The sequence below is a fragment of the Myxine glutinosa genome, chromosome 5 (assembly GCF_964187855.1).
Source record: "Myxine glutinosa chromosome 5, kmMyxGlut1.1, whole genome shotgun sequence".
NCBI lineage: Eukaryota > Metazoa > Chordata > Myxini > Myxiniformes > Myxinidae > Myxine > Myxine glutinosa.
In genome coordinates, this window is record NC_136265.1 from 211,792,397 (window position 1) to 211,804,742 (window position 12,346).

At 45.3% G+C, this 12,346-nt stretch overlaps 1 protein-coding gene across 1 annotated transcript in view; it reads left to right on the plus strand.

The window, feature by feature from the left end:
* Window positions 1-12,346, plus strand: part of LOC144892464 (ribitol 5-phosphate transferase FKRP-like) — a 55,362-nt gene that overhangs the window by 33,753 nt on the left and 9,263 nt on the right. The window contains 1 exon segment of the mRNA XM_078779446.1: window positions 2,132-2,447. Within this exon segment, the coding sequence (XP_078635572.1) occupies window positions 2,132-2,447 (316 nt within the window).

Consider the following 12,346-nt stretch of genomic DNA (forward strand, 5'->3'; position numbering starts at 1 on the left):
AAGAAGGAGATGGAGGCATGTTGTTGTTGGTTTTTTTTTGGGGGGGGGGGGGGGGGTTGGTGGAGTTCCATTGGAGATATCTGATGTGGAATATGATACACCAAAATGAAATGATCGTCATGATCTCCTGAGTTCATTAGGATAATTAATTACAAATATTCCGGAAGAATTCCCATGTTTCTAAACCCACGCCATGTTAAGGTGTATAGAGCACAGCATGGCTTTATGATTACAAAACAAAACAAAAATGAGAACATTGTGACAAATAATTTTTTCATTGATACAAATAATATGAACAATAATATAATAGTAGTATCATTTGGCAATAATAATAACAAACGTATAATCCTCCAACCATGGCCCAAGAATATCTGGATTTGGTGAAAGGTGAGCTAATGCTCAAGCACTGCAGCAGGTAGGCATGTTACAAGGCCGTGAAGACCAATGAAAATTTGGACCAAGGGGTCCTCTAGTGTATCAAAAGTCCTAGAAAGGTATGTGGTATTCAGTATTCATTTCATTTATTATAATAAAATGCTGTACTAACTGAAAATAATTTTCCCAACAATGCATGCTCAGGTGAAATAAAAAATTAACTTTTTTTATTTGCATAGTTTATTTGTTACAATTTGGACAAGATCACCCCCAAAATGCATATTTTGACAATTTATAAAAAAAATTTCCAGGGGAAAATACCTCCGGACATCCCTACAAAGAAAGTTTTTTTTTGTTTTTTTTTGAAAGGTTCTGCAGTTTCAGCCATGCAGGTAAAGGCAACGCAAAGCGGTCTTGCAAAGTCACGATAGAGTTCAGACAAAAGCCTGAGGATGAGCACAGCATCCACAAGTAGACCTTCGTGAAGCCGGACTGTTGTGGGTGGCGTCGACGTAAAGGTTCCAGGTGAACAAGTTTGACTAAACACATTTCCAGGGACTGACAACAGTGAAATGGGTCGATAACTGCTGCATTGATTGCAGGGTCTCTTCCTTTTGTACAATGAAAAAAGGAGTCCATCCCTCAGCTGTTAGGGTTGTTAGGGTTGTGGACTGTACCTGAGGCCCATACCTTATGGAAGGGTTCATGGAAATCGCTGGCCAGGCTGATCAGGACCTCTGCACACTTGAGTAGCTCTGGGGGAATGCTGTCCAACCCCTAGGCACGGCCATTCCCTAGTCAAAATATGATCGATCTGAGGTTTGCAGCCAGCCTGAATTTTCGAAATTTAACCAGGAGTGGGGTACTGGAAGAAGGCATGATTTATGGGGGTATATATGGGGGGTCTGAGTACTGAGGGAGTAGAGGCAGCAGTATTGAAGAAAGGTCCCCAGAATGGGCGGTAGAAAACAGAGACCACTGCCCTGTCTTCGATGTGAGAGTGACGGACCTTGTGCTTCAGTTTCATTGTGGGAAAATCCAATAATTCTGTCAGCTTTATATTCAACATAATCCAGGAGAGACGGATGTGATGCTGAGGTACCAGCCCATAGTGGAAACTGCTCCATTGAGCTCAGGTGTAACCCTTTGCCAGTAACTTTCTTCTTCTTGTTAATCTCTCAAAATCCAGACTCACCTTAACGTCTGTGGAACCAACTTCCCGAGTCTATTCAGTCCCATTCTTTATCCAGAACTTCAGGACAACTGTTGACCATTATCTCGGGTCATCTCCCATCCATACTCATGATTTGTTCTCCACCAAATGACCCCATTCCCAAGTACTCCTTTTCCAGGTTATTGTGCTTTCCCCATTCTCCCTCACTTGTTTTGTTTGTGAGTTGTTCCTTTTTTTTGTTCCTTTTCCTGCTTCATCCCCCTTTCTCCTTCCTCTTGCTATGTTTCATTCAGCTTATGTGCAGCCTGTTCACCCTATGTATCCTTCTTTCCCTTCCTTTGATCTCGCTCTCACTTTTATTCTGCTTGAGCTCTTCCATTGGCCTTGATCACGTATCCGCAAAAAAAGGGCAAAGGCATGACATTTTAAAAGTTACGTGCATACTGCACAACAAGAAGTGTGTGTTTGTGTGTTTGTTTGTGTTTTCATTTTTTGCTTCAAGACTCGGTATAAATGCACGTCGTAGGTGTGTCCAGGAGGATGAAGATTGAAGATAGCAGTGAACTTCTGTCTTTCTTACAGGTGAATGGAGCAGATGGACGTGAACATTGGTATGGTTGTTCAAAGGTGACGGCACGCTGTTTTGGTACCGTGCTGGATGACATGCCATCGTATTTGTATGCTGGGCGATGGACCCCGCCATGTTGCCTGCATGCACTCCGTAGCACGACGCATCATGTGATTGCACAGCTTGAAGCAGCTGGTGTACATTATTGGCTTGAAGGTGGCAGCCTTCTGGGTGCTGCACGACATGGTGACATCATACCTTGGGACTATGATGTTGATGTAGGCATCTACCTTGAGGATGTGAAGAAGCATTTACTATTGCAGCGTGCAGGTATGCATTCTTTAACTACTTTCTTTGTGGTTATAGTCCTGGCAGTAAATGAAAAGTATTGTCATTGTTGTGGAGGGATGATTATAGATAAGCATGCAGAAAGAAATGAAATTCAGCGCTGTCCTGAAATACTTCTTAAAATACTTTTCTTACTTCCAAAAAAAAAGGAACTATATATATATATATATATATATATATATATATATATATATATATATATATATATATATATGTATATATATATATATATATAATATATATATATATATATATATATGTATATAATTATGTATATACAGACTTGGCATTTAATATGGAATATTTTTTTTGTGGGGGTGAACTTACTTTTCAAGATGTCTTAGAACCAAAAGTTCATTGGAATTATGTTGAAATTATTCTAGATTTTGTTAATGTGACCTTTAAAAGAAACAAAAACCACATTTGACATTTCGAAACAAATAAATTGATCCTTGAAAGTGATGTAAACTGATATCGAACTCAATTCATGGACAGTACTGTGTTAAACTTCTGTGCGTTTTCCAGAAGTATCTCTTTATTTTGCACATTAGCCAAAATTATTTTTTAACAAAAACAAAAGTTAAATTACGACTGGGATTACGGACAGTAAAATTACAGTTCAGTACTTCGTGTAACCCCCACGAGCATTCAGGAGAGCACGTACACGTTGAGGCATGCTGTTCATGAGATTTGCCAAGGTTTGGACAGGAATCGCTTGCCATGCAGTGACAATAGCCTGCTGCAATTCACGCACAGAGGTTGGCTGCTGGTCCAAGTGGTCGATTTGACGCGTTAATTCTGCCCACAAGTTCTCTATCGGATTCATATCCGGGGACATGGCAGGCCACTCCATATGCTCTACACCACGGTCAGCAAGAAAGTGTTGGATCATGCGAGCACGATGAGGCCGTGCATTGTCATCTCGGAAGACAAAGTTTCCTCGAAAGGCTGCACGAGCAAATGGAAGCAATGTTTCTTCCAGAATGGCCCTGTACTTGAACTGGTTCAGGTTTCCATTCAGAACAACCAGGTCAGTTTTGCCCTCTGCATGAAAAGCAGCCCAAACGGTCACCCCACCACCTCCAGCTTGGACTCTTGGCACTATACAATCTTCGTTGTAGGCTTCATGCACTTGTCTGCACACTTGGACGTGGCCATCCTGACGATAGACCAGAAATCTCGACTCGTCACTGAAGATCACATGATTCGAGTGTCCTGGCTGCCATTGACGGTGCTCTCTGGCCCACTGCAATCGGCGCTGGCTGTGTTGTCTGGTCAGGCGTGGCTTTCTCAGGGGACGCCTGGCACGATAGCCTGCTTGAACCAGTCGTTGGTTGACTCGCCTTCTGGATACAGGCACATTTGTCAGTTGCTGCCACTCAGCCCTAAGCCGATTAGCTGACTTGGTATGGCCATTGCGGACTAACCGGTGCAGCTGGCGATCATCCCTCCTTGTGGTTCTGTGGGGACGTCCTTGCCTCGGTATTGGAGTAGGGACACCCCTCTGAGCATTTCGTTTCAGGATCTTTGACACCTGACCTTGAGTGATGCCATACTGCCGAGCAATAGCACGCTCTTTCATGCCGTAATTTCGTAAAGCCACCACTCCATGACAAACAGCATTGTCGAGTTGACGGACCATCTCCAGAGGAAGCGGCGATAACTTTTGGAGACGTGCAGCAGTTGTTTTCCACTAATACAGAACGCAACAACCCTTGTATACCCGACTGTGAAGCCAATCGTCAAATGCACCTGTCCGTACATTTTGCCACGCCACCTGTGATATAATCCTGTTGTTGACTTCTTGCTGCGACAGACAATCAGTGACATGGTTCTTTTAACAAATAAATCACCAAAGTGTGAAAGAAACTCACCAGATTGATATACTGAGTTAAGAAAATAAACCCAAGTCAAGAAAAAAAAATATATTCCATATTAAATGCCAAGTCTGTATATAATATATGTATGTATATATAATATATTGTTACAGAAACGGAGTACGGCTCTCCCCCTTAGCAAGAGGTGGTTAGCCCCTTGTCTTGTTAAGCTGACCGTCTCCGCTCCTGAAGCTACCCCGCTCCCTCGTGGGGTGGGATTGCCCGAAGCGATTGGTCAAGGGATTGCCGTATGCCTCTGGCAATCCCTCCACAAGGCAGGTGGGCAACTTCGTTCGAGACCACGGGCAAGATGTGATTTGCCGAGCGGTTTTTAGCAGCCCGCGGTTCGAACCATTAGCAAAGACTAACCCGATCCTAAACGTTGGCCAAATCGTGCCACAGGTGTTCAATGTGGAAACCTCTAAAGCGACCGAATGTGAAGAAGCAAAAGGGGTAAAGAAAGAACACAGGGATTTATTAATTATTTACACACAACCAAAGCAAGAGAAGAAAAGAAATGTAATTTACAGGGAAAAATAGAAGACACAGTGCAGTTATTAACTTATACAAGCTTACTTATACCCAGGACAATACAGACAGAACGAACTCACTCACACGAATAGGGAATTGCAGATTGGATTGGCTGGAGGGAGAGGAAGATGGGACCACAGGGCTGGAAGGTTTGGCAGGGCGGCACAGCAAGCAGGTCCTCTCCGGGCTGGAAGCGAGCAAGGCGGCGGCAGGCACACGTATTTTCGTTGCACGCGGCAGGGGCTGGTTGTCGCTGCATGCCTCTGGCTCCCTCGGTCATCTCCTGGGTGGGGCTTCCCTCTACGGGTTATATAGCCACGCCCTACCAAGCCGTGCCCACCGAGTCCTGGTTGGGCACAAGGGCTTCCTGGCTCCACCTCCTGAAGACGATGGGCCGGCCACGCCCTTCTCCCCCGAGTTGACCGCGTGCGTAATGGAGTTTTGGGGTGAAGAAAACAGCCCAATGCAACGGTGGCGAACGCCGCAGAAAACAGCCCAATGCAACGGTGGTGAACGCTGCAGAAAACAGCCCAATGCAACGGTGGTGAACGCCGCAGAAAACAGCCCAATGTTACTGGCACTTTGAAGAGATGATTTGGGGGAAACTTAAAAAAGGGAACTATCTTATTTCATTTGGTGCAATGCAAGGTCAATTAATGGGAAACAGAGCCTTAAACTAACATAGAATAAGAAATAACTACAGAGAGGTTATATGGTTCTCCACGTGTGTGCGATGGACTAACTAAAAGGTCGACCTTTGATCTTTACACAATTGGAGGTGTTTACAAGGATTACTATTACAATTTACAGAGGGTGATATTCCCTTGACCCTTGACGGGAATCCCTTGACCAATCGCTTCGGGCAATCCCACCCCACGAGGGAGCGGGGTAGCTTCAGGAGCGGAGACGGTCAGCTTAACAAGACAAGGGGCTAACCACCTCTTGCTAAGGGGGAGAGCCGTACTCCGTTTCCGTAACAATATATTATATATACATACATATATTATATACAGACTTGGCATTTAATATGGAAATTTTTTTTTTTCTTGCCTTGGGTTTACTTTCTGAACTCAGTATATCAATCTGGTGAGTTTCCTTTACCCTTCGGTGATGTCTTTGTTGAAAGAACCATGTCACTGATTGTCTTTCGCAGCAAGAAGTCAATAACAGGATTATATTTAGGATTTCCGTTTCCGGTCCGATCGTGAGAGGACGCTGGCGTCACTTGCTCGCCGCTTCTCTGACTGGACCATTGTCCGTATCTTGCTTTCCTGGTGGTCGTGGCGGATTTTTGGCCATTGAGTCTGCCCTCTGCACGGTCCCGGCTCTGCTCTGCTGCTCCTGGCTTCACCTGCTCGGCTCCTTCGCTGTTTCCTCGGGCTCACTCTCGTGGGTTGTGCCCCTTGTTTGCAGCGGCGGTGGTGGCGGTTTGCCGCCGTGATCTTGATTAGCGGCGGCGGTCGTTTGCCGCTGCATTTGCCGCTTTGCCTCCTCAACCTTGGCCTCGTGCTCGTCTCTTCGCTCCTGTCTGCCCTCTGCATGGTCCCGGCTCTGCTCCTGGCTTCACCTGCTCGGCTCCTTCGCTGTTTCCTCGGGCCCACTCCCGTGGGTTGTGACGATTGTTTCGCCTCCTCACCCTTGGCCTCGTGCTCGTCCCTTCGCTCCTGCTGGCATGGCTCTGCGGTACTCCGCCACAAGGCTTCTCCTGCTTAAAACCCGCTCCACCCCATCATGCATCTCTGCAATCAAATCGAATGGACTCCTGTGTCGACCCAGGTACATTCACCGTGGCTCCGGTCGTAAGTTTGTTTATTTACAATCAGGTCACTCCATCCCCATCCTCTGGTCGGCTCAGCGCACTCCCACTCATCGTCCCAACACACCTGGTCACAACAACGCACAAAATCGCACCTCCTGCCTGCGAACCCTGGCCAAATCACCTGGATTCATACCCGCCGTACAAAACAACATCAAGCTCACCCTGTTCAATACCCGGTCCCTCAACAACAAATGCCTCATCCTGAACGACTACATCCTGGAAAATAAACTGGACTTTCTCTGTCTCACTGAGACCTGGCAACAACCACTGGACTACGACACGCTCAACCTCACCACACCCAATGGATATTCTTACATCAATAAACCACGCTCGGAGGGCCGAGGTGGTGGAATTGCCGTTATTCACCGACAAGACATCAAGACCAACCTCATCTCCATCTCATCTGCTCCATCATTTGAACACCTGGCTTTTAAACTCTCTGGTCACACACAGTCAGTCATGGCTGTTGTCTACCGCCCTCCCAAACCACACCCATCATTCCTGTCTGACTTCTCCTACTTTCTGACCCAGCTATGTTCCCTCTCCCCCTCAATCTTCCTCCTTGGTGATTTCAATATCCACATGGACTTCACTGACTCCACGCTAACCACTGACTTCACTGATTTACTCACCTGCTTTAACCTCACTCAACATGTCAACTTTCCTACCCATAACCGTGGTCACATTTTGGACCTTGTCTGCTCTACTGGACTAATTTTGCACCATCTCTCTGGCTCCGACCTCACTCTCTCTGACCACCTAGCCATCACTCTGACCATCAACATCCCCACCCCAGCACCAAGGCATTATCGCACTATCAACTTCCGTAAGCTAAACGCTCTTTCACCTACCTCATTCTCATCGACCCTCTGAAAAAATGTCCACTTCTCCCTTCGTTGACCTCCACACCCCTTCTGACCTCACTGACTACTACAACCACACTCTCTCCTCCTGCCTTGACCAACTTGCGCCTATAAAAACCAAAACAGTTTCTTTCACCCATTCTGCTCCCTGGTTTACCCCTGAACTCCGCCTGATGAAAACTCGTGCTCGCCAACTTGAAAGACTCCGCAATAAAACAGGTCTCACAGTTCACTCCCAGGCCTACAAGGACCACATACAACACTATAAAGATGCCCTCTCCCGCGCCCGCTCCGCCTACTACTCTCAAATTATCCACTCTGGCTCCGGAAACCCAAAAGCACTCTTCTCTACAATAAACAAACTCCTCAGCCCCCTGAACACCACCACCCAGTCATTCACAATAGACAACTGCATCTCCTTCCTTTCATTTCATTCCAACGCAAAATTGAAAACATCTACAACAGCTTGACCACCGCCACACCCGCTCCCCCTCAAACCACCTGCCCCCCCTTATCCTGCCATCCCCTGTCTCAATTCTACCCAGTCTCCCCTACTGACCTCTCTGAACTCCTCATCGGAATGAAAACTGCCACCTGCACTCTTGACCCCATCCCCTCCAGCTTTGTCAAGGCCTCCCTTCCTGCTCTCTCTCCACTTATCATTGCAACAATAAACTCCTCCCTGTCTACAGGCATCGTCCCACCATCCCTCAAAATTGCTGCTGTTACCCCCATTCTGAAAAAACCTGGACTAAACCCTGACACCCTAAATAACTTCAGACCCATCTCCAACCTACCCTTTCTGTCAAAGGTTTTGGAACGCGCTGTAGCCACTCAACTCAAACATCACCTCTCTGCCAATAACCTGTATAGTGGGGCAGATATGTAACAAAAATTGCACGAGATGTTCACATCCGGCAGAAAGTTTGAAATTTTGCATACAGGGGTATTTTGACATGCTGAGTTCAAAAATTGGCGGATCCAAGAGGTCTGACCAATGGACAGGCCGCCATCTTGAATTCCAATATGGCTGCCAAGACGAAATGTTGATAATCCCTATCTTGGGTTCTAAATGACCTGTGGTGCTCAAATTTTGTACACAAGGGTATGTTGACATGCTGAGTTCAATAAGGCAATAATTTGAAATGTCTGACAAATGGTATGGCCGCCATTTTGAATTCCAATATGGCCGCCAAGACGAAATGTTGAAAATCCCGGGTTCTTTGCAAAAGCAATACCAATTCAATGGATCCCTAGTTGACAAATCATATAACAAGTCAAAGAGCTCATTTCAAAGTATATTTCGTACCAGTTGGCAGCCGTAACATGCTGCAAGCTTTTTTCCATCCGTTTTACTTCTCCTACTGCTCATCTCGGAAGCATTGTCCAGAGCAGAAACATAGTTCTGTGCATGGTAGATTAGCAGCAGCACATTTGCAATTTCCAGCACACCGTTTTTTACACTTGCACTTGATCAGCTCTCGGCACCCTTTTGACGCCTCTGGCATTACTGTCCAAAATGGATGCCAGACATCATCTGCATTTTTAGCCCATCCCCAATCTGCAGGTGAAGGCAGCTCTGGGTTAGCAATTTGGGACTGTCCCCAGATGTGACCGGCCTGAAAGACTGCCCTCTTCACATGTTGACGCAGTGCCTCTTTTGTCGGTGGAATATTTTCCGATTGCCGATTTCCCTGAGCAAACAGCTGCTTGCGTGCTTCATTCACTTTCTTCAGAGGGGAAGTTCTACTGTACAGAACAACGAAGAACCTCTCTATGTTGTCCATGTCATCATCTGTTACTTCCGCTGGTGCATGTGAGAGATGATTGAAGACCTCCCCCAAGTTTGGCATGGAATTCCATATGCTCCACACAGTCTTTTTGCCAATCCCACATATGGCAGAAACAGTATCGCATCCGGAAACAGTATGCAGGAATAGAAGCCCCCATGAGCGTTCAGGGCCAATGTGAGTCGCAATAGTGTGAGCAGCAATGTGCCTGAAATAGTTTCCATGTCCAAATGCCAACCACATTGCACAACCGTCCATAATGCTTGCCATTGCGATAGCCAACACAACCACATCCGTGTCTGTTGCATGAATGACGATACTTCTGTACCCCTGCTGATATGCATGCCAAGCATGTAGCATCATTCGTGAATCAGCCTCTTCATGCGTACATGGTTGAATTTGAGAAACATCAGAAGGGGGCTTTGATTTAACCTCTTCTTCTAAGGTTGTAAGAAGTGTTTTTCCCTCTGGAATAGGCATCGTTTGCAGGGAATCAGCAAGGAAACTGAATAATGTCTTTTTGTTGGAATCTACACGAAGGAAGCTGCTCCAGTTTCGTGGCACGGATGTCTGTTCAGTCACATGGAGTGGTATGCCAGTGCCACGACCAAGCCTGGTGCCTGGAGGACACACTTGGAGTGGATGGACCTTTTGGTTTTCTTGGAATGGGATTATTAGTTGGAAATGTTTCAGGAGGCACATCACTGTAAGATGCAGGAAGGGCGGCTATGGTTTTGGAGCGCTGTTTGTTCTCATTCTCAGTGACATTCTCATGATTTCGAATGCTGCCACTTTTGTCATGTGAAACATGTTGTGTCAGTGATAACGTGGTTCCATGAAATGAACTTTGTGCTGATGCTGATGATGGGTTGTGATCTATGTTGTCTAGGTTGCCTGTTGTGAATATTCCACTTCGCAATTTTGTTGGACACACAACGCCGTCATGTTTGTATATTTCTATGACTCTGTTGGCCTCATCTGTGGATACCTCCAGTACGCGATCATAGGAAACACACAAACCATGTTGAAAAAGAACGTCAACGAGATCCCGTTTCCTTGTTTTGCTATGAATGAGAAGACCCAGGTAAAGTGGCAGTGATGTTTCACGTTTCAAATTGTGACGTACTGCTGTAGTTTCCAACCTTCCTCGTTTCATAGTGTTGAATGTTACAAGTTGAGTTAAGGATTGCACAGAGACGCCTCCCTTGTTGTTTGCGTTTTGTTTTTGTATGTTTGTACCAGCAAGAATCATTTCCATCAACGCTGCCAATGATGGTGGTGAGTTGTTATATGATTCGTTAACTAGGGATCCATTGAATTGGTATTGCTTTTGCAAAATATCTTTGCGCACAATCTGGGCAGCTCTCATGAGAATGACCGCGTCGTTGTCAGAGCTTTGTCTACAAGCATGCAATAAAGCTTCACCAATGTCCTCTTTGAATGACAGTGCCACTTCATGGTTGCTCTTATGTGCCTCAAGTTGCGGAAGGTGTCTGAGAAGCTTGTCCTTAAGGTGAGTTGAATTAATCCTCTTTGAGATATCACCTCCCAGTTGTGCCAGACGTTCTGTATAAAGCTTTGTGAGATCGGCTAACTTGAAAGTGTAACTGTCATCTGTACACTTCATTTCTTCCAAATAGGCTATCAATTCGGCCAAAGCTACTGATTCTGGTGGCATATTTTCACTTGAACTGGCTTCCTCATTCTTTCTTACAAATGATCTGTATCGAGTGTGGAGAACAGTCATGCACTTCTTGTGATAAACAGCATCTGATGCCGTCATATCACCTACAGACAATCTAGCCAGGAGTTTTGTATCCCTCAATTCTGTTGCCATCAATCGAACATTGGAATCTACATTTTTTGTTGCCGCTCTGTGGACTATTTCTTCATTACTGATAATGCTATCACAAAAGAAACATGTGCTAGCAGTACTCTGTTCAACGGATGGAGATTTGAAACTTGTTCTGAGTCTTTTCTTAACAGGCGAGTAAGTTTCTTCACCAAGTTTAAGGTCTGAACTTTGCTTTCTTTCCCTTGATTCAGCCCTGGCCACACGAGAGCTGCTGCACTGCACATAACAGTTTTTGTGCCATTTGGCAGCATGCGCAGCTAGGGTTTCTGCAATACCGCAACCATCATCTAGTCGGGAAATGTTTATCCCGCAAGGCAAGGCACCTAAATCATTCAATGCCTTGAGATTTTGAGCAAGATTCTCGTAGACGTCTAGACACGACTGATTGCTGCCCTTACGTGCATCTCTTAGTGGTTCATTTTCAGAACATTTCTGGCAAAGAGCGCAAATGTTCCAGTCTGTTGGCATTGGAATTGTTGACGATGTTTTCTTTGATTTCGACATTGGATCTGAAAGAGAAAAAACATAAAAAAAATAAATTATTGGAATGTCATGTGAATGTTCAGTTCCGGCAGAAAGTGTTAAATTTCACATACAGGGGTATTTTGGGGCGCTGAATTTCCCAAATTTCTACTGCCTTCGACAAAATTACAAACCCATCAGTAGATTTGAGATGCAACAATTTTCCAGTTATCATAATAATGCTCAAATGATTTAACATTATGACATTACCGTACACTGTGCTATTAAAGCAATGAAAACATCGATGTTTGTCTTGGCGGCCATATTGGAATTTAAAATGGCGGCCATACCGTTTGTCAGACATTTCAAATTATTGCATTATTGAACTCAGCATGTCAACATACCCTTGTGTACCAAATTTCAGCACCACAGGTCATTTAGAACCCAAGATAGGGAATTTCAACATTTCGTCTTGGCGGCCATATTGGAATTCAAGATGGCGGCCGGTCCATTGGTTAGATCTCTTGGATCCGCCAATTTTTGAAATCAGCGCCCCAAAATACCCCTGTATGTGAAATTTCACACTTTCTGCCGGAAATGAACATCTTTTTCACATATCTGCCCCACTAGTATGAAACATTCCAATCCGGATTCCGCTCCAACCACAGTACTGAAACTGCTCTC